Raw genomic sequence first — 22,509 nt, forward strand, 5'->3', positions numbered from 1 at the left:
GCCGGTTTCCAAATATGTTCGAGTTATTTCCCATTGAAGAAATCTCGTACACAGTAAGGCTCGAAACAATTTGTTTACATGCGGGAGTGGGACAAATAAGTGAATGTGCTCAATAAATTTCTCATACGCAGTTTCATCACCAGAGTTCAAATGATACACAAATTAAGTAAATGATAAGTATTCAAGGAGTAATTAAATACATGAAATTCTTATTATATCACGTTTATTCGTTGCTCGTACGTATCATATCCAGGATATTACTTGCAAATATGACATTGCTTTTATGTTTTCACTGAGGTAAAATATTTCTTTTGATTGTATTTTGCATTTTCAATTTCTAAATATTTAAAGAGAAGCCTCTTTTAATGCATTTTATCGTCTTCCTCACTGACTATAGATCCACTCTGTCCCCTTCAAAGTTCTACTTAAATGCACCTTCAACGCAGAACTGGCGTATTTGTCCCACGTGATATAGACTTTTATATAGTAGAGTAGTATTAGGGTATCTGACTAACGAATCAAAACGCTTTTATGTTTAAGTAGGAAATCGTGTAAGGAGAATACGGACTTCTACATGTAGCAATCCAAGCAACTGGAGAGACATGTTTCAATAGAAAGCAGTCCTGTAGAATAGCTACTAGAGGAAACAAACGTTTGGATAAACGGACTCCAATTTCTTAGAAACGAAAACTTAGAAAATGTGGAAGAGTCACGTGATTTAGTCGACACTGAAAATGACGAAGAAATGCGACCGGACTTCCAGTGTTACGAAACAGATGCCTCAGAACAGAGCTGCTTAGGCTCAGAGATATTTGGTGTTTGTTCTCAGTGAAAAAGACTTGTCAGCGCCATTTTATTGCTGAAATATTTCATTTGTAAATGAAAAGGTAGTAAGGATGTTATTGAGGACAGCCGAAGCTGTAAGATGTTCAGAAGAGTTCATAGTTAAGTAGGTTCAATTTGAGGCGTATTCAAAATAGTTTTATTGTATTGTAAACGATGACCAAGTTCCAAATTTATTTAATCGCTCAAACCACATTATATGTGGTATATGAGGTACATTAGATAAAGTTTATAATAGACATACATTTGAGTAGGAATAAAGTCAGAGTATGTACAAATACACAATATACATGTAGTGAAAAACTATGTGAAATTTTAATTGACAGCTAGGTCCGAAATTTTCCACACTAGTCTGAATTTCGCTGCTGTCATAGGCGAGAAACAACTCCGGGACCTGGACTGGTAAATTTCCTAGTAAAAATAAACAAGTGAAATCGAGAGAACGATGACGTATAGCTTTCTTATTTTAAGAAATTTGGCATGCAAGTAGTTAAAGCATTAATCTCTGCAAGGAAAACAACAAATTACGCATAGCGTACCTAGTTTAAGATTTTTTACGCATTTGAAGCGAGTGGTTAGTTTTTTTTATTTGGGTCAGAGTCAGAACCCTTTCTATATTTATGGTATCACAGAGTTCGGGCCCAAAACGGGCTTAGCTCCTGTGGTCAATTCAATTTCAACCTTCACCGCCTACGTCTTTTTTTCAGCAGATCAATGCTCGGCCTTACTTCCTGTTGGCTTTTCCTTACATAGTCGTCTGGAGATTCCTGTTTCTAAAACACACGGATCGAGCTGAAATGCATTGCAAAACAGTGCCCCAATTTCAGTCAATGGGTTTAAGGTCACATGAACATTTTGACTATATCATTCCAGTGTTTGCTCACTGGGTATCCTCTATTAAGTAATCTCAATGTGGACGAGTAATGTGGTCAGTAAGATTCCCTCGAGCCCCTGTCAGTGGAGTAACTAGTTTTCGTTCTGATAACTTATTCCACTTCAGGAACAAAATGACGTTGAGGTTAACTTATACCCAAACTATGAAGAATTCACCGTCTGATCAATCAAACTCAGACTCCAACGCATACGTAGTCAAACTGTTTGCATGATCCTTAAACCTACCAATCAATGAGTACCGTGGACCTCCGACCTACGTCTCTTTTCAAATTCATATAAAGCCTCACAGCTCTCTAAATCCGTTGTATTCACATTACCTTAATTAAATGGTGTTGTACACGTCAGTCTCCCCGTTATAATTAGTGGTTTTCTGTTACATGTAGGAGGGAGATCAAAATAAACTTTCCATTAGGACTTACAATGAAAACTACAGATAAACATTGTTTGACTATGACTAGCCATTTTATTATTTATTCGGAAAATAAGATATCTCTCTAATTAAAAGAGATATCTCTTACTTTAAAGACACACATCTTTAGATAAGAGATATCTCTTTACGTTAACAGATATATCTAAACTTATTGATGTCTCTCTGAGAAATATCTGTTTTACTTCGATATCTCTTTTACATAGATCATAAAATCAATCTACTCAAGTACAATAGATATTTTATTCACTTTGGAATGTATGCTCATTTCCCCTTTTTGTCAAGGAATATAGTGGATAACAACACACATATCTCTAAATGTAATTCCCTATCAGTTCCTAACACTATCAAGGGATTCAAATCCTGATTTTATTATCATACAACTCGGTAGGCTCAGCCTAGCGGCAACTGGTAAATGCCAACAACGACCTCCTCGAACTTTGGAGTACTTAGCCCATTACATCACATAATTAATGAAGGTCATACATACATTTAGGAGAATTAATTGTAGTATAATGGAAAGAGATATCATACAAAGTTAAAGGTATTGATCGGGACATCTCTTTGTGAAAATCTGTACAGAGATATCTTTTTGAATTCCTAGTCACTACTCTATGTATGAAATGTAAGATATGATGCCATGGTATTCCTAGTCACTACTCTATGTATGAAATGTAAGATATGATGCCATGGTATTCCTAGTCACTACTCTATGTATGAAATGTAAGATATGATGCCATGGTATTCCTAGTCACTACTCTATGTATGAAATGTAAGATATGATGACATGGTATTCCTAGTCACTACTCTATGTATGAAATGTAAGATATGATGCCATGGTATTCCTAGTCACTACTCTATGTATGAAATGTAAGATATGATGCCATGGTATTCCTAGTCACTACTCTATGTATGAAATGTAAGATATGATGCCATGGTATTCCTAGTCACTATTCTATGTATGAAATGAAACAATGCACTCTATTAGATAAGCATACAAAAAATTAAGGTTTTAGAGATATCAATGAAATAATTTTAAAAGACAGTTGGCCTTCTATAACACTTTCTATCCGAAACGAGCCGAATGCTGACCACGTGACTGTCTTATTAGCATACCACGAGCTACTTTCCCAGCAATTCTCGGGTCTGTGCATATCCAACTACCCTTTAGTGTTTTACACCACCGGCGATTGTATCGCTTGGGTTCGAATTTACTATTAAAAAGTACTCTTTAACAGTAAATTCGAACCCAAGCGATACAATTGCCTGTGTTTTACATGCATGTATGATGAATATAATGAATTTAGTCTATTAGGTCCTTATTTCCATATCTACAGTCGATGAACTCGATGTTTAAACTCACAGGTGCCATTCTCTACGTTCCGATCACGTGTAAAGTAGACGCGCGCATTAAATACATGATACAAATTAAGCCAACCGAAGAATTGGTCAAGAATGAACTAAAAATTTCGACCTTTTTCCTTTGATTTTGGTTTAAATAAAATACAATGTAGTTTGATAGTTTGCGTTGCACAAGGTTTTATGCTTCGCGATTATAGATACATTAACCATGTCAGTTTGGAAACAATTTGTTTAATCATTAGTACGTAAGTCCCTTCAGGAGATATCTATATTAATCAAAATTAAGTTAAAAGGATATTTAACTTATATTAAAGAGGTTCATGTATATATCTAGCTTTAAGAAATATTTCTTAACGCTTAAGAGATAAGTTAAAGATATATATCTCTGAATTAAAGAGATGTTTCCGTTTTTGATATATAATAAAACGGCTTGCCATAGTCGACTGCAGACAGGTCGGGTATAGAGAAACAAAGCGAAGCTGTTTTAAGTTAATTAGGAGGAAATAACCTGTCCGTTTTACTTGTACTTCCAGACAACTTTAAAACACATTGTTACGAGGCATACTTTGTTGTTTTACGTCTCATTCTAGGATTTTAACTTATGGCGACACTTTGCAATTTCTTGGTAACAATGCGTTACGAGATCGAAATTAATGTATAGCAAATGATGTCAAATTTAATTCTTACAACAACGTCTTAAGATAAATTATCTTTCACCGGTTCTAAAAGCACGAATATTCAGTATATTTCATAGAAAATCCTACGCTTATAAAAATGCACTTATATTGTGTGTTTGATATACAAGAAAAACGAGGACATTTTGAAAAGAATTAACCATGGGGCGTAAATCTATCAATTAGGTAGAAAGCCAGTTCCTCATTGTAATACTGCAAGTAGTTTTTTTTTCTGATGGATGTCCAGAAATACTGAAGATTTTTTAATGAAATGTTTAATGCATTTTCAATATATGATCACCTTTTCCCAATCTGGGCCTCAATCTAGGTTCCATGGATTTCAGAAGTTTGGTAGAGCGAAAAGGGTTCATTGCATTCTCCATATTATGATAATACCAACAGTTTAACTGCTAAATGTCCAGATGTAAAGCCATTTTTAAACATCAGGAGGGAGATGGGAAGAGAGAAGACGTCGGATTTCGCTGTGATTTGATAAATCTTACTCTCCAACATGTATAAAAGAATTCTAAATTACCAATTGTGGATGATAGTTATACCAATATGAGAAGCATAAAAAGCACACTGATTTCTAAATACCAGAATGTTTTTACTCAGGTGAACGTTGAGGCCCCTGGATCTCTTGATATAAAGAAAAGTTGGCTTTTTCGTATGTTGCTGAAATGTTTACACTTAAATACATTATTTTATGTTTCAAAATTGAGTACCGTATAGCGGGTTTATTCCGCGGGTCTAAAATTTGCGATTTGCCTGCTGAAAGGTATACTAATAATTTTAGCGGAATAAATTTAGGCGGACAGGGAAAAGTTTTCTCTCTTTCAAATGCTGAAGCCGCAATTGAATGCATATTTGGCTATTGAAATTTTGGCGGAAAGCTATCTAACCGCTAAAATAAGCCAAAATTATAACCCCGCGGAAAAAACCCGCTATACGCTATTCTAATTGCATTTCTCCTTTCACACATTACCCGATAGTTATGGGTTTTTTTTTAATGCTACCTGTCAATTTCAAGTACTTTTCAATTTTTCATTTTATATTTGATTAAACACTAGTAGTCATGTTTTCACCTACTTGCTGTCGAATACCCAATTTAATCATTATTGCTTGTTTCTTGATTCACACTCAACTCCATATTTAAGGTTTACCTTCAGTTGTTTTGTATTCTTGTATCATGATCATTTCATACTACTGTACTGTAATCCCGCCCCCCCCCCCCCCCAACTTTATAGATTCTAAAATTTGTGACAAGTTAGAGCAGACTATACTAGAATATTTTGTGTCAGCCATATTTCTCTGTTTATCCGCCATATAGTTGAGTATTCTATTGTTATATGTATCGGGGTTTGCATGGTATATAAGGGGACGAGTTTCGTTGCGCTTCACCTCACATCAGTATTTCCAATTTGCATCGACAGGTACACGTACATTGACGATAGTGTTGTACAGGCTATCAGAAACAAATGAAATGAGGTTTTATAACATCATGCAATACTTAATAATTTTCTATTTTCTTATTTTAAAGAGCATTCTGGGAATCTTTGGATGATTTAGAAGAAAAGGCTTGTCTTGTCATGATTGTGCATGTATGCAAGTACGACCAAATAATATATTCTATGGTCGTCATAACGATTTAATTTACAAATACAACCTGTTGATATGGGTCAAATGCTGTCTGGCGTGTTTCATACTAATTGTTAGGCCGTTTTCAACTCACTGGTTTTGATTACGGATTACTCCGTTTGCCTGAATATGTACAAATATAAAATATACATGTAGCGAAAACCCATTTACAAAATATGTTGAGGAGGACAGACTAACTCATATATTTTTTATGTAAAAATACAGTGTTTGTTAAGTGCTGCTAATGCAATATTCTCAGAATCACAGTTACCCTTCAATAAAGATTTTTTGTTCTGTGATTTATTTAGAGATGGGGCATCCCTTATGAACATGGACACTGCGATGTATACGTAGGATATAGTATATAATTTAAGTAATCAACTACCAGTACAAATAAGCTAGTTTATCTTTCTTTCATATGAAAAGTAAACCTAACGAGCCGTGAAAAATCTCATAAATCCTATAAAGAAAACAAAATTAAGCGTAGGGAAAACACGAACCCCTGGACACACAGGAGACGAGATCAGATCCCTAGGAAGAGTAAGCATTCCCTGTTAACTGGTGTGAACCATTTATCTTGATCAAATAAATGGAGTAATCCGTAATCCAACTCAATATGTAAAGAATGGCTTAACAATTGGTATGAAACACGTCAGACAGCAATCGACCTAATGGCAGGTTCCATGTACAAATACGATCATTATAACAATCGCAGAATTTGTAAAATGCGGACTTCAAATAAAACTGCTGAAACCTCATCAACATTAAGTTATTTATTAGTAACTTGCCTTGATTTAGATATTGCTCATACGCAGAATATGTTCTCACGTATCTAATTAGTTGAAATACATAAACACCATAGGTAGGTGATAATGGAATATTGCTACATGTACATAAATATGGAAAAGTGTCAATGGAGAAGATGAAGTTATTCCGTTTGTCATAAACTTTAGTTAGTAGTTTGTCATTAACATCTACATTCCATAAAATATCTAAATATGGAGCAGATATGGGATACTTTTTGGTGTCTTTTATTTCGAGTACATTGGGATATATTGTATCTAAGATTATAATTGAAACTTCCTATCCAAAATACATCATATCATACACATACAAAGTACACAAGTTGGAACTTCGATCAGAAATATATTAATGAATTTCTTATACGATATTCTACCACTTTCGCAGAAGCTAAGTGGTAGATCATTCGCTTTGTAATGGGAAGGTCAAAGTTCAATCTCGTGCAATGGCCGTGTCACACAGGTAGTGATTGCTCCTTCGCCAAACGCTTGGCAATTAGAGGTGATAATCATGGATCTTTCAGATATTACCTTACAAACGGAGGTCCCTTGTCGCCACAGGCGTTGACACGTTAAAGAACGCTCACTGCTACGGCCGTGAGCGCTAAGCGTAGGTCAGAATTTGTGGTACTTCACCTACAGCTTGTGACGTCACAATATCAGTGAACATTTCTCGAAGGGACGTCAAACAAACAAACAAGAGGCTCGTGGGCCATATCGCTCATCTGAATCATTTTGGACCTGTCATTGTTCAGCTGTTGTGATTTTTAAAAGTTTATTCCCATGAAAAATTTTGACTCCATATTGTGGCTCCAACATAGCCCCAAAGGATCACAACATAACTGAAAATGATTTCATATAACACAGAAATATCTCAACACGAATATGACTAACATGATATTGCTGTTCTGGATAAGACCAAGGTCACAAGATTATAGATCATGGTATATCATGCCATAAGACACTCATGTCTTAAAGACTATATACAAAATATGAAAACTCTATCTTAAATAGTTCAGGAGATTTTTATCAAAAGTAGGTAAAACTTTCAGGTCAAAGTCACAAGGTCAAATACAAACTATAACAAGATCTTGCCGTAAAGAACATATATCCAAAATATGGAAGCTTTACCATAAATTGTTCGGGAGATATTGATTAGGTCATATTTTTAAGGAAGTGGGTCATGGTCACAAGATCAAATACAATTGTATCACAATGCCTTATCAGAAAGAATCTATATACAAAATAGGATATTCCTACTTTGAATAGTTCTGAGGTTACTTAACAGGTTACGTTTTTTTTAAAAGCAGGTAAAATTCCAAGGTCGAATGTCATAGTATGAAATGAAAGGTCTTGCCATAAGAAATCTATATACAAATAATATGAAAGATCTACCTTAAATAGTTCAGGAGATATTGAATAGGTCAGTGATTAAAAAGTAGATCCAACTCCAAGGGTAAGGTCACAAGGTCAAACTTCATGAAAAATAAGGTATTCCTATAAAGATTCTATCTACAATATATGAAAGCCCTAGCTTAAATAGTTCAAGAGATATTTTTAAAGATCTTTCCTATATATCAGCATATAATAATTTGATCCCCTATTGTGGCCCCACTCTACCCCAGGGGACTATGAATTGCACAAACTTGGATCTACTTTATGTCAGAAAGCTGTCGTGTAAATTTCCACTTTTCTGGCACTGTGGCTTTTATAAAGATTTTCCTTATATTCTCGTATGTGAAACTTTGATCCCCTATTGTGGCCCCACCCTACCCTTGGGGACCATGATTTTACGAACTTGAATTTGCACTGTATCAGGAAGCTTTCATGTAAATTTCAACTTTCCTGATTCAGTGGTTCTTGAGAAGATTTTCCTTATATATTTGTAAGTAAAACTTTAACCACCTATTGTGGCCCCATCCTACCCCCAAGGGCCATGATTTTAACAAACTTGAATCTGCATTATGTCAGAAAGTTGCCATGTAAATTCCAACTTTTCTGGTCCTGTGATTCTTGAGAAGAAGATTTTTAAAGATTTTACCTATATACATATATTCCCATGTAAAACTTTGATCCCTTATTGTGGGCCCCATCCTACCACCGGGGCCATGATTTTAACAAACTTGAATTTGCACTATGTCAGAAAACTGCCATGTAGACATCAACTTTTCTGGTCCGGTGATTCTTGAGAAGAAGATTTATTCCCCATTATATTCCCATGTAAAACTTTGTTCCCCAATTGTGGCCCCATCCTACCTCGGATGTCATGATTTTAACATACTTGAATTTGAACTATGTCAGGAAGCTTTCATGTAAATATAAACTTTTCTGGCCCAGTAGTTCGAGAAGAAAATTTTTAAGGATTTTCCTATATATTCGCATGTACAAATTTGATCCCCCATTGTGGCCACACTTTACCCCCGGGGGCCATGATTTTAACAAAATCAAATTTGCACTATGTCAGAAAGTTGCCTTGTAAATTTCAACTTTCCTGGCCTAGTGGTTCTTGAAAAGATGATTTTTAAAGATTTACCTATATATTCCAATGTAAAATTTTGATCCCCTATTGTGGCCTCACCCTACCCACCAGGGGGCATAATTTTAAGAAACTTACATCTGCACTATGTGAAAAAGCTGCCATGTAAATTTGAATTTCCTGGCCCAGTGGTTCTTGAGAGGAATATTTTTAAATATCCCACCCTATTTTGCATTTTCGTGATTATCTCCCCTTTGATGAGGCATGGCCCTTCTTTTGAACAAACTACTTGAATCCCCTTCACCCATGGATGATGCGTACCAAGTTTGATTGAAATTGGTCCTGTGGTTCTGGAGAAGTAGATGGAAATGTGAAAAGTTTTTTTCAGACAGACAGATGACAGATAAAAGGTGATTTTTTTTGTTGTTTTTTTTTTTTTTTTTTTTTTTTTTTGTTTGTTTGTTTTTTGTTTTGTTTTTTTTGGTTTTGGTTTTGGTTTTTTTTACGCTTCCGTCGAGACTTTTTCACTCGTATTGAAACGTCGTTGATAAAATTTAAAATCTTTATACCATTTCATAAAAAGGGTAGCCACGTGTATATACTCCATGGTGTACAATTGTTCCTTCATTTACAGAGTATGTATGATGATAAATAGTTTCACCAAGTGGTTCTGTATTCATATGCGCATTGTTTACAACTGCAGCTCATTCATGAAGAATTGGCAATCATTACAATTTCTGAAGTCACTAAAGGCAAAAACAGTGGAAATGTAAATACCGGTATAATGGAATGACAACGTGTTTCCTATAGAAATATTAACTTATTAGAGTTACTCCAGCTTATTTTTTTTTAATTTGATATGTTTTCATGCATAAAAAAATTGATACAATTATTTTGTTGTGAATAAATTTGAGTAAGGTTTGCTTGACATTTTTAATCAAGTGCAAGACAGACAACTCTTCTGAATGAAACTTGGATAATCTTCAGCTTAAGAGTTGTGTCCCAAATGAAAATCAACGCTCATGGTTTCATAATGAACACGTAAAATGACTTTTTATTGATCTTATTGAAATCGGCTTTTGACGTATCTCCAATCTCCATTATCCGTGACAGTATTGTGCATCTTAGTCGAATTAGGAACAGAAAGTATCCCATTGCAGTTCTGTAGAATACTAGTATATTATTATGGAAAGCCATAGGGGGCCCAAAGTCATGTTCTATATAATCCATTGTATCAATCCTGACCTACCCATGTTGACAACCCAGGATGTTAACATGGTCATGTCCCAATATTAACCTGGTACTCTGTATTTCCATCTTAAAATCATGGCCAAGTCAAGGTGCATCTTTGTCATCTCATGATTACAATCATGGCCTGAGTAAGATGTCATCAGAGCAACCAACCAACTTATTCCCATTTCTCATCATCTTCGCGCACCTAGGTTTTTGCACGCTTGGGCGTTTACTTTTATTAGCAGATCAGTTTAAGACACGAATTAACTAAGAATACCCTAGAATAGCAAAGCGAACAAATCTTTCTTTGTTTGTCTTTTGTATATACGGCAGGAGTATCCTTAATGAAAACGTATGGTACATGAAAATAAAAACACATAATTCAGTCCTTTCACTTTTGTATATCTAGAACTATATCCGATAGTCGTGCACGTATAATATATTCTTATCCTCTTCATCGGACCACTGGATGAGACACAAAAGTACGTGTCATAGCAGGCGTTGGACTGATAAAGAACGCTTACTGCTAATTGACCCAGATCGCCAAGCATCGACCAAAATTTGTGACACTTACATTTTATTTATTAATACTCAAAAAGAGGTGTTGAGGGGAATAAGCCAATATATCTTACTTTGTATATAAATATAACTTACTTTTCGTGAAAAAATAACGGAAAATTAACCCTTCGGTAGTAGGATAATAAAAAATTACACTGATTGTATGAAGGGACATTTGAAGCCTTGGATTAAAATTTGATCTAGTGATAACCCAAAAATATATTTATAGACTGACTTTAGTTTAGGTATGTTAAACCTGAAGCATACTATTACATGTAACTAATTATTTATGATAGGTTTTGAAAATTTGATTACTGTAATAAGAATATAATCTTACATAATGTCAGTTTGATATTTTGTTAAAATTTTCAACTCTTAAATTTCTTACTTTATTCATGAATAAAAAGATTTAGCAATTTTTTATAGATGATTTCCAATTGTCACCGTTGAAGTTTTCCTATTCATCCAATCCACATTCAATGAAGTATGAGGTACTATATAAAACAATATGTAACAAAGGTAGCGTTAGACAGAGGCATATAATTAAAAGAATGGGGAAGAAAAAGGATTTGGGAACGCTCAATATGTATTTGTTTTAATTTGCAGATATACGATAATTACAAACATTATATTATAAATGATATTTTCTATGTTCATAAATTGACATCTTGAATTATCTTATAAAAATTGTAAATGCATTATTTTTGTACAGCATCTGCCTGGCCTGTGGAGATTCTAACGAAATGGCTTGCCATTTTTTTTCTTGAAAAGTATGTAAAATATGAAACCATTTTATAATACACATACTGAGTGAGTGATTAAAGTTGTAAAACTTCTTAAAGTGCAATTATGTCTCAAAAACATTAAGTACATACATGCCTGTTCTATAACGTCTCAGTTCCCTCATGCTTACTGCCCTTTGTGCCGGTCGGTAGCCCAGTTACCTCATGCTTACTGCCCTTTGTGGCGGTCGGTAGCCCAGTTACCTCATGCTTACTGCCCTTTGTAGCGGTCGGTAGCCCAGTTACCTCATGCTTACTGCCCTTTGTGCCGGTCGGTAGCCCAGTTACCTCATGCTTACTGCCTTTTGTGCCGGTCGGTATCTCAGTTATCTCATATGCCTATACATAGCATACTGTTGGTAACTTATCAAACTGGCTTTGTACGATACCGCATTTTTTGTCTAGTTATGAGGGTTACGTTTTGTATACGGTTTTGTTTTGTTGCCTATGGGTCATGATCCTTATCTACTATTCGATTAAAATGAAATAAAGATAATAAAATTGGCTCGAACCCATACATGTACATTATGTATGCAATGGGTATTCTTACCCTGAACATAATGCTAAACCTCTGACCCACGCAACTTCTAATGGTACAACTGGTTTAAAATCAAAACAATTAATACACCTTTACTTACTCATGTCAAGGTCATAGATAAAAATAAGTGAATCTTTCCCTTTTGACACCATTCAAGTCAATTGTGAGTATTGTGTCATCATGAGGTGAAAGTATATACTTTTTCACGATAACATCATCGCTTTATTCTATCCTTTCAAGGTTTCTGTGAGCTCTCCACATCTATTCATAGCTGGCGCCATGTTTACAACGTTAAGATGATCTTAGGACAATGTTTATGCTGTCCTAAAGTTTAGACATGTCTTGAATTTAGGAAGTTGACGAGAAACTGACTTCGGACTAAGATGTGTCTGAAGAAGACCTGTGCCTACGATCACTTCAGGATGACGTCTGCTGGATCTTACTGGGTTTTAGTTTGTACTTTAACATATATAATGACATCCCCGTTATACCAATAAATCAATAAACGCTTTCATTCTGTAAACCACCATGATACCGAAATCCTTTGTTTAAATGTCCTGCAGTAGAGAGACAACCAAGAACTACCTTTTTACACACAGCCAGTTATTTAAAAAGATCTCTTCCGCCATTGCTTTTTACAGGTAAACATGGGCAGGTGTGGCAAAATTAGGAATTTTGCGAAAGGACTACAACAATATATATAAAAATGTAAGTAGAGAAATTACTGTATGTTATGTTCAGCCTTTGTCTAGATAGTCCTATGTTATACATATACTAAATGTAGGACTACATTGTCTTCCTCACATAACTAATTTCAGCTCGCTGTATCCAAATCAGTTTGTCGTTACTTCAACAGTACTTATTTATATACATTGTGATTAAGGACAACAATGCAAGAACACTATTTCTGGGTGCAGTGTGAGAGAAATATTCTAAACATCAATAGAGTGCTTGTTCTCTACATAGGATTGCAATTAACCTGTTCCTTGTTCGTTTTCAAAGCCGTCACTGTGATATTTTTTTTTTTTTTTTTTTTTTTTTGCTTCAATAAGCATATGAAATGCCATTCATTGATGTTTATGAGAAATATTTCAAGCATAGTTTCTCTATTAAGGTTCTGCCTTGGAAACTGGTTTGATTTCAACCCCCAACAACCTGTCCGTGTCATATGTTGTACATGGAAATAATTTCATGAAAACCAAAACAACCATCTTGTCTATAGTGTTGTAGCTTCGTATAACTTAACCATGAATTCCTGATACATACAAGGATTTTTGTAAATGCTCCAAGATCAAAATAGTACTCGAAATATATTCTCTTCAAACATCAATATTAGATATTCCTAACATATCTTTAAAGCAAAACATGTAAATTGAAAGTAGCTATTGTACTTTCATTTTCAATATTAACATGCAATATCCACCTTCATGTAGATTGGGGTATTCTTTCATTTCAGCGTTGTCATTCACCTTTTATACACACATATATATTCTTAAGAAACTATAGTGCGTGAAACAGACAGCTCTATTTTTTATCATTTTTTTAATAAGTCGTTTTTTTTTCTTCTAATGTATAGTTTTTATTCATGCAGGTCAAAATATCCTTGAATACAATATTATATTTTCTTTAGTTGAAAATGTATTAAATTAACAATCATAATTGATAAAGTCAATGAACTACATTCTTTCTCTGGAAAACCAAACATTACCTATTTTAATATTAAATGATAACTCTTTGGTCAGACTTTTGAAAATACCCAGTCTGACAAAAATGATCAGATTCCTGCAACTGAAGGACAGCATGAAAATATGTGTTTGAGAGTCTTTGGATTTCTAAAACATGTTTTACACAACTTTCAGTCTTTAATTTTCAACATTAGAAAGGTGATTCTTAGTTCTTAAAATTCTATGTGTGGTGTAAGATTGACCACTGTTCGTTATCTTCAACTTTTCAGTTAAACCATACCAGTCCCATAACCTTTGTTGTGCATCTAAGGTTACCGCGTACTTGTTTTTACTTAAAATTCAATATCATTTGTCAATTAGGCCTATTTTATAATTCATGAATCAATAGTTATTTATCCCTTTTTATGCTTTGAGAAACTCAGACTGATATGGTCTACTTAAAATATGGTCATAAACCAATTGCCTTAACTAAATATTCTGTGGACTGGTAAAAGCGAGTTCCTATTGTAACACGTGTTTTATAGAAAATAGTCAAAGTAAACTATGAAAGGTAACGTACTATCACGAAAATTTTCTTCGCCCCACCCTGGATATCGCCATCCCGATCCCTTCAAAACAACCTCTTTGCAAGTTTACTTTGTCAAGAACTACGATGAAATGGTCATACGACTCTTACTATTTAATGCATTTGTTATGTGAATTGTTGTTCACCTTTGAAATTAAAAACGGACAAGAAAAATGACCGCTAAATGATTAATTTCGAATTTCCAACTTGTATTTAAATTTGATTTACATATTCAAAATTGTACGAATACATCGTATAGCCTGGTGTATAAGTTCTGCAAGATTTTAAAATCAAAATGGGTTTCCTGCAAATGTTTAGACAGATAACAATTGTTTAAATAGGAGGTGCATTCAGTGGAACTTTGAATCCCTAAGTGCCACAGTGTACCTTCAGTGAGTAAGACGATAAAAATGTAGTAAAAGCGGCTTCTGATTAAATCTGTAAATGTATGAAATACAAAATACTATCAAAACAAATATTTCACTTAAAGTAAAACAATATCACTTATTACTATTAAGTGGAAACATAAAAACTGTGACGTGTAGCGGTCACCCAGCCAAGGGTTGATCACGCTTGCCGTTGCTTAACTTGCGTAATCACCACATCACTACAAAAGTTAGCTGACTAGTGAGGCAGTATAAAGTTCCCTCTATATTGTCCGCTACCCCCCCCCCCCCCCCCCCCCCACACACACACACACATTCAGGTAAGCTTCGCCACAAAGCTTAGCGTGAGTTCTCTCTGAATGTTTGGAATCTGTTCAGCAACCACCGTCGTCCCCGAACGAATCCACGTCCGTACTCTACATGAAACAGGCTTCCTACTAAACACCAGTCACTACGCTGCCACCATTTTGTAACGTGTAGCGGTCACCCAGCCAGGCCAAGTGCTGATCACGTTCGCCTTTGCTTAACTTGCGTGATCAAGAGAGAGACTCTACTACATCAGTAGAAAAGCTAGCTCACTAGCGAGGCAGTACATGTCCCTCCATATTGTCCGCTACAAAACAATGTCATATTTGCAAGTAATATCCTCGAAATGATACGTATGAGCAACGAAAATATGATATTCCATGTATTTCATTTATTAGTTTGTTTATCAGTCGAATTCGGGTGATGAAACTGCGTATGAGATATCTGTCCTATCCCGCTGGTAAACAAATTGTTTTGCACCTTACTGTGTAGGAGAGTTCTCTTATGGGAAATAACTCCAACGTATCACTATACGAATGTTTGAAAAAAAGTTCTACCTAAAGTAATCTACAATCAGTGCAATATGTATAATGTGACTTAATTTCAGAGCCAAACCAAACTGCTTTTGTTTTATAATATTCGGTTTAATCCTGGAAAATTGAGAACTGATAAAAGGGACAAGAGCGGATTTTAACCTTTTTTTCACCATCTAAATATAAAGCAGAATCATCAGCATATTGCTCCAAGCAGTTTTTCTTTCCCAATTTTAATATCTCCTACTTGCAGGTGCATATAATTACAGTCTGTCATTCATACCAATCATTAGACCATTCTTTACATACTAATTTTGTCAACATGAGTTACTTTTCTTCCGTTATATTGAAGCAAACAAGTTCAAATTTCTTTATTCACTCAAACCAACAATACGTGGTACATGAGGTCAAGTACATGTGATACATTCCAATGGAAAAAGAGATACAGGGAAGAGAGACACAAACATAATCATGTTCACATAAGGGCAGGGCGGAAAAGAAGGAAGCGAGAAAAAAACCAAAACAAAATAGATTATATGTATGAGTTATGGTTGACAGACTAAATCGTATATTTTTGTCATAAACAAACATAGGTTTCTCAATTTTTTTAACACTTGTAGTTGACATTATTTCAGAAAATTTAACCACATTTGGATTTGTACAATACCTTGAATGTAAAAATTGTTTTCTTATGGCACACATTGATTTGCATTCTAAAATAAAATGAAACTCGTCTGCAATTTGACCTGAATTACAAAGTGTACAAAAGCTTTGATTCAAAGGAATATTTGCCCACCAGCCTATCTCTACTGGGAGCCGATGATTCGATGTTCTGAATTTGATAAATATTTTTCTAAGTTTAATAAGTAAATTTTCAAGGTATTTTTCACGACCAAAGTGTGATTTAAAAATTCTATAAATTTGGCCTTTTGATGAATTATTAATATCACTTTCCCATTTTTGAATGAATTGATCACTCAAACGTTGTTTAACAATAGCAAGGACCATATTTTTGTCTTAAGAATCTTGCCCGTCCCATATATGTGGGACACCACATGAAGACAGGATTTTGTGAATACAATTTATCCAGGAATTGCTAATACCTTTTTGAGAATGCTGCAGACCTAAAAATTTGTACAATACACACACAATTTTGTTTTCTGTACAAGTCAGTAGATTAGTCCAAAAAGAAATCATTCTCGTAAAAATATTTATATATACTACTCAAAATTTTATAAGGATCACTAGGTTATGTGTGTAATTTACCACTAACATAACAAAAGACATAAATTTGACTCAGAAACGTGTTTACTCAGGTTATGAATGAAAATTCATGAACGGCATGAACTTTTATCAATACGGAATGCTTGAAATCTGATAACAACACCAAAAGGCATTTCATTACAAAAAAGTTAACAGCAAACCAGAGAAAGAATTAAACAGTTTTTGGGGATATTCCATCATTACATTTAGTCGATGAAGTGTCAATACCGGGTATGGCCTCCCCTTGCATCAAGGACGGCTTGACAACGTCGAGCCATGTTGTCAATAAGCACCCGCATGTTTCCAATGGGAAGGTTGTTCCACTCTTTCACGGGGGCGTTTTCGAGCTCTGCCAAAGTCGTGGGTTGTGCTCTACGGCGTGAAAGGGCAACCTGCAGCATGTTCCATACATGCTCAATCGGGTTCAAGTCCGGCGAGCGCGCTGGCCAGTCCATACGGACAATTGTCTCCTGCTGAAGGTACTGCTCCATCACCCTGGCGCGATGAGGATGGGCGTTATCATCCATCAGGATGAATTCACTGCCAACAGCACCAGCATAGGGTCTGACGTAAACATCGAGGATCTCATCCCGGTACCGCATCCCCGTCATTGTTCCTATCTCCAGGACATGAAGATCTGTTCTTCCATCCCTGCTGATTCCATCCCAGACCATGATGGAACCACCACCATAACGGTCATGTTCACTGATGTTGGCATCATGGAAACGTTCACGTTGTCGTCGCCACACCCGGTGCCTCCTGTCTGTAAAGTCCAAACAATACCTTAACTCATCGGTGAACAGAACTTGAACCCAATCGTTCTGTGTCCAAGTTACATGATCTTCAGCCCAGTCCAATCGCTCCCGCTGGTGTCGAACAGTCAGAGGGACTCGAACACATGCCCTTCTCGAGTTGAGACCTGCATTGTGAAGCCGATTCCGTATCGTCTGAGTGGACACATTCACCCCCCGAGGCGTTCAGGAGGTCGTTACGTAGGCTGGTTGCTGTCCAGAAGGGATAGCGTCGTGCCTGAAGAGCCACAAAATGGCCTTGGCGTTGGGTTGTCGACCTCTGACGACCATCCCCATGTCGGTGTGCTACTGTACCAAAAGTTTGCTGTCGGTTCCAGGCCCTGTTTACAACGCTCTGACTAACGTTTAGTGTATTTGCAACGTCACGTTGTGAATAGCCAGCGTCAAGCATTCCAATACATCTGCTCAGTTGTTTTGTCGTCAGGCGACGCCTTACACGTTGAGGGGGCATTGTGTTGATAAACGTAGTGTAAACACTCAAGTGAGTTTGAAATTTTAGAAAGAATCAGACACCGATGCCTGAGTGAAAATCGTGCAATGGTAGGAAAAGCATAAACTGTGATGAGAAACGCATTTCCCATGGCATGAAATGCACGTGCAAGTTTGTTGAAGACGTTCTTGATTTCACTTGGACACAATATTACCAGTTATGCAGTTATTAATTTTTTAAACAGAAAAAGATCTATGATCCTTATCAAAGTTTGAGTAGTATATAATGGAAAACGCCCAATTTCGCCATACACCATATAGTAGGGTGTACTACTTTTTAAATGAAAAATATGTTTTAAAATTTTAGATGAATATCAAGATTTTCATAACCCCACCACAACCATATGTCAAAACTGGAATAACGATGCCATCAAAAAGATCAAACTGAGATTCAATAGGTAAATTGAATTGTCTTATCTTATTCAAAACACCGTACATCGCTTTTTGTGCTTGTTCACATAAATGTGTTTTTGCTTTACAGGAAGAGCCTGACCGAGTAAATATAATTCCTAGATACTAGCAGATCGTCCCAATTTTACAAATACAATGCAGGGGAACACAGATTACAGAACAGTGGGTGAAAAAAAGGAGACGTGAAAATACTGATATGGTAAAAGTATTATTGTATACCACCCAGTGTCTTTTGACTGGCTGTGCATTATTTGTGGTTAATACATATTCATACAAAACAGTACGACCATACGGAAAACAAAGCAACAATTATCCCCTGCCGAGGTTTAACTACTATCATGTATACCAGGAATTCATTTTATTACTTGATGTTTTGTGTATATTTTCAGATAATGAAAGTGATAAGACTCAAGCGTTGGTCTATAGTACTTGTAGTAATAGCAGTGACTATATTAGTATTCAACTACGTCAAGGACGACGATGAAAGGACTAACAGTGAAAATACCGACAGTGTAGAGCCGTACCAAAAGGTGGAATGGAAATGTGACAAATGTTTTCCCTTCAACTACAACTTGACCATTACTTCACCTACAATTTGTCAGACTGGTGAAAAGGTGGATCTCATCATTTTAATATCTACAACAATTTTCCATAGTGATAAAAGAAAGGCTCTTAGAAAAACTTGGCTAACAGCTACTCACGAAAACAAGGGTCACATACGGTATGCGTTTCTTCTGGGTGCCGTAAAAGACACCAAATTACAAACGAAACTTAAATCAGAAAACGAGCTCTACAATGATATTGTTCAGGGAGACTATCCGGACCGCTATTATACGTTGACACTGAAGACGCTTTCCGGATTCCACTGGGTTGCTAACTATTGTCCTAACGCTTCCTACGTCATGAAAACAGACGATGATGTATTTATCAACATCCCAGCTCTGATGGAATCTATACATTCTAATAGAGAGAATCTCAGTACGTCAATTGGCGGGAGATGTTATAAACGTGAACGACCAGTCAGAGACAAAAGCTCGAAATATTTTACTTCATATGAACAGTATCCATATAAACAGTTTTTCGGTTTTTGTTCCGGTACCGGGTACATAACAAGTATAAAAGTTGTCAATCAAGTGCTAAAAGTGTCTGAAGATGTTCCGTTTTTTCATCTAGAAGATGTATATATCGGTTTTTGTGTAGAACAGTTGGGACTTTCGTTACAATATATTGACGGATTCTATGCTGACGCTGAAGATGTGGATTTATGTGTATATAAAGGTAAAACTCCCGTGGTTTTACATAATAGTTTGCGACTACCAAACCTCGTTTTTAGAATGTGGGGTGAAATATCGCCATGTAAAAATGGCATTTCACACAACTTCATTTCATTTTTAAAATCATTTTTATTTCATTCTGAACAATCTTAATTGCGTAGAATTTTAACTCAATATATTACAACTTGCCAAGTACTCAGAGATGCTGGAGTTCCTCACTGACAATATATCGTAAGAGGGATTGTAGTCTGTGGAGATCAGGACCTCCAACAGAAATTATGCCCTTTATTAGTTGACGTGTTTTGTATTCTTCTGAGGCAAAATCTGTTCAAAAACTTCGTCTTCTACACACAAGCACTCTGAAGTTGATATTAAAAAGATGCTGGAGTTTCTCATTGACAATATCTACATAGTCTTTGGTGATCAGGTCTTCAAACAACAGCCTGTTGGAATTTCCATATACACGAATTGTCTCCTTCATTAACTGACCTGTTTTTATATTCTTACGAGGCAGAATTTATTCCAAAGCGTCTGCACGAGAAGAAAAAAATTCTTGCTGTGTCGCTCAACTCGGCAATTTGATATGTCGACGACATGTATACATCTTATTTATTATATATATATCTATTAGCAATAATTATTTTCATTCATTGATTCGATATATACCAGTGAACTACAAATAAAAGACACCACAGTCTTTCACATCTGCTTCATATTTGGATATTTCATTGAACATAGATGTTAACGACAAACTAATCAACTGTATGACAAATGAGATGACTTTTTATATTTTAAAATGTACATGTAGCGATATTCCATTATCACATGGACATGTATCTCATCAAGGGCATGTTCTGCGTATGATCAGTTTTAAATCGATGCAGACTACTTAAAAATACATGTAAGTTGATGTTACAGAGTTGCTACAATCTCGATTAAAGTCAGCATTTCGCAAAGTTTATAGTTGTTATAACAATCAAATACAAATACAACCTGTTATAAGATCAAATGCTGCATGGCCAATTGTTAGACCATTTTGACTACGGATTAACAACACTTGCGACAAATGTTTTGTCAAAAATAATGAAAAATGATTTTATGATTTATGAGCAAAATAATCAGTACAAGTTACAATATGGAATGTACCAGGTAATTAATTCCCATGATCTCTCAATCAAGTCCAAAACAGTGGGGAAAAATATTTGCTCCTCACGAAAATATTAAAAGCTGTGAAGGAGAAACTTCAAACATACTGTGTCACTACATATGCCAGATGTGGTGTAAATCAAATATGGATTCTAAAAACTTCTAAAGAACTTTCGATAAATTTGAAATACGATGACTCAAGACTAGATTTTTTGACATCATAGACAGTTGCTTCTTCAACAAAAACGGAAATATTCATATTTAGTGATTAGTCATCCAAAAAATTACTTTCTTAAACACTACTCTGAGTCTATGCACAAGTAATCTGAAGTTAAAAGTAAAAATATGCTGGAGTTCCTCATTGACAATATCCTCGTAGTATTTGGTGATCAGGTCTTTCAACAGTCTGTTGGAATTCCCATGGTCACAAATTTTGCTCCTTTGTTACATGTAGCTAACCTGTTTTTATATTCTTATGAGGCAGAATTCTTTAAAAAAAAAAACGTCTATGTGAGAAGAAAGAATTTTTTGCTGTGGCCTTCAATGCGACATTTAGATATATCGACGACGTTTTATTTAATTTCGATATATCCCTGTGAATCCAAAATAAAAGACACCACAAAATCGTCCACTTCTGCTTCATATTCAGATATTTTATTGAAAATAGACATTAACGGCAAACTAACTCATCAACTTTAGGATAAACGGGATGATTTCAGCTTCTTCATCGTCAAATTCCCATATTTATGTAGCAATATTCCATTATCACCTGCATATGGTGTTTATACCTCTCAACTGATTCCATACGCAAAAGCTTATTCTGCGTATTATCAGTTTTTAAATCGAGGTAGAACACTGACAGACAAGTTGATGGTGCATGGGTTTCAACAGTCTCGTTTAAAGTCAGCATTTCGTAAATTCTGTGGTCGTTATAACAATCTAGTTTGCCAATGCAACCTATCATTGGGTCAAATGCTGTCTGACGAGAATTTTTTGCTCATATGGAGACGTCACCATTGCTGGTGAAGGGCTGCAAAATTTAGGCCTATGCTCGGCGATTACGGTCTTTGAGCAGGGAGGCATTTTTATCGTGTCACACCTGCTGTGACAAGGGGTCTCGGGTTTTGAGGTATCATCCGAAGGACCGCCCCATTTAGTCGCCTCTTACGACAAGCAAGAAGTACTGGAGATATATTCTAACCTGGATCACCACGAACTCGATGTATTTCTAACATACATAAGCTACATTGGATAAACCACATTGAATTAATATTAATTCTATATCCCTGCACTGAACGGCTTCCGTATCATAACATGCCTTAATTGCATTAAGGTTATATTCGTGCAAAACAAGGAACAACTAAATACAACAAATAAAAATATCAATCATGAATATAAAAACGTTAATGAAATT

General features: G+C 35.5%; 1 protein-coding gene across 3 annotated transcripts; it reads left to right on the forward strand.

The window, feature by feature from the left end:
* The first annotated feature begins 12,461 nt into the window (after window positions 1-12,461).
* LOC125679993 (beta-1,3-galactosyltransferase 5-like) lies at window positions 12,462-20,908 on the forward strand. 3 transcript variants are annotated; one of them, XM_056154617.1, is made up of 5 exons: window positions 12,462-12,677; window positions 12,867-12,933; window positions 18,572-18,662; window positions 18,746-18,874; window positions 19,065-20,908. In XM_056154617.1, exons 4-5 carry the CDS (start codon window positions 18,872-18,874, stop codon window positions 20,100-20,102), a joined length of 1,041 nt encoding a protein of 346 aa, XP_056010592.1. In that variant the 5' UTR covers window positions 12,462-12,677; window positions 12,867-12,933; window positions 18,572-18,662; window positions 18,746-18,871; the 3' UTR covers window positions 20,103-20,908. The 3 variants fall into 3 exon arrangements, with proteins under 3 accessions (XP_056010592.1, XP_056010591.1, XP_056010593.1); XM_056154616.1 differs by having other exon boundaries at window positions 12,462-12,933; XM_056154618.1 differs by lacking the exon at window positions 18,572-18,662.
* The last annotated feature ends 1,601 nt before the right edge of the window (window positions 20,909-22,509 follow it).

The sequence above is a fragment of the Ostrea edulis genome, chromosome 2 (assembly GCF_947568905.1).
Source record: "Ostrea edulis chromosome 2, xbOstEdul1.1, whole genome shotgun sequence".
NCBI classification, from domain to species: domain Eukaryota; kingdom Metazoa; phylum Mollusca; class Bivalvia; order Ostreida; family Ostreidae; genus Ostrea; species Ostrea edulis.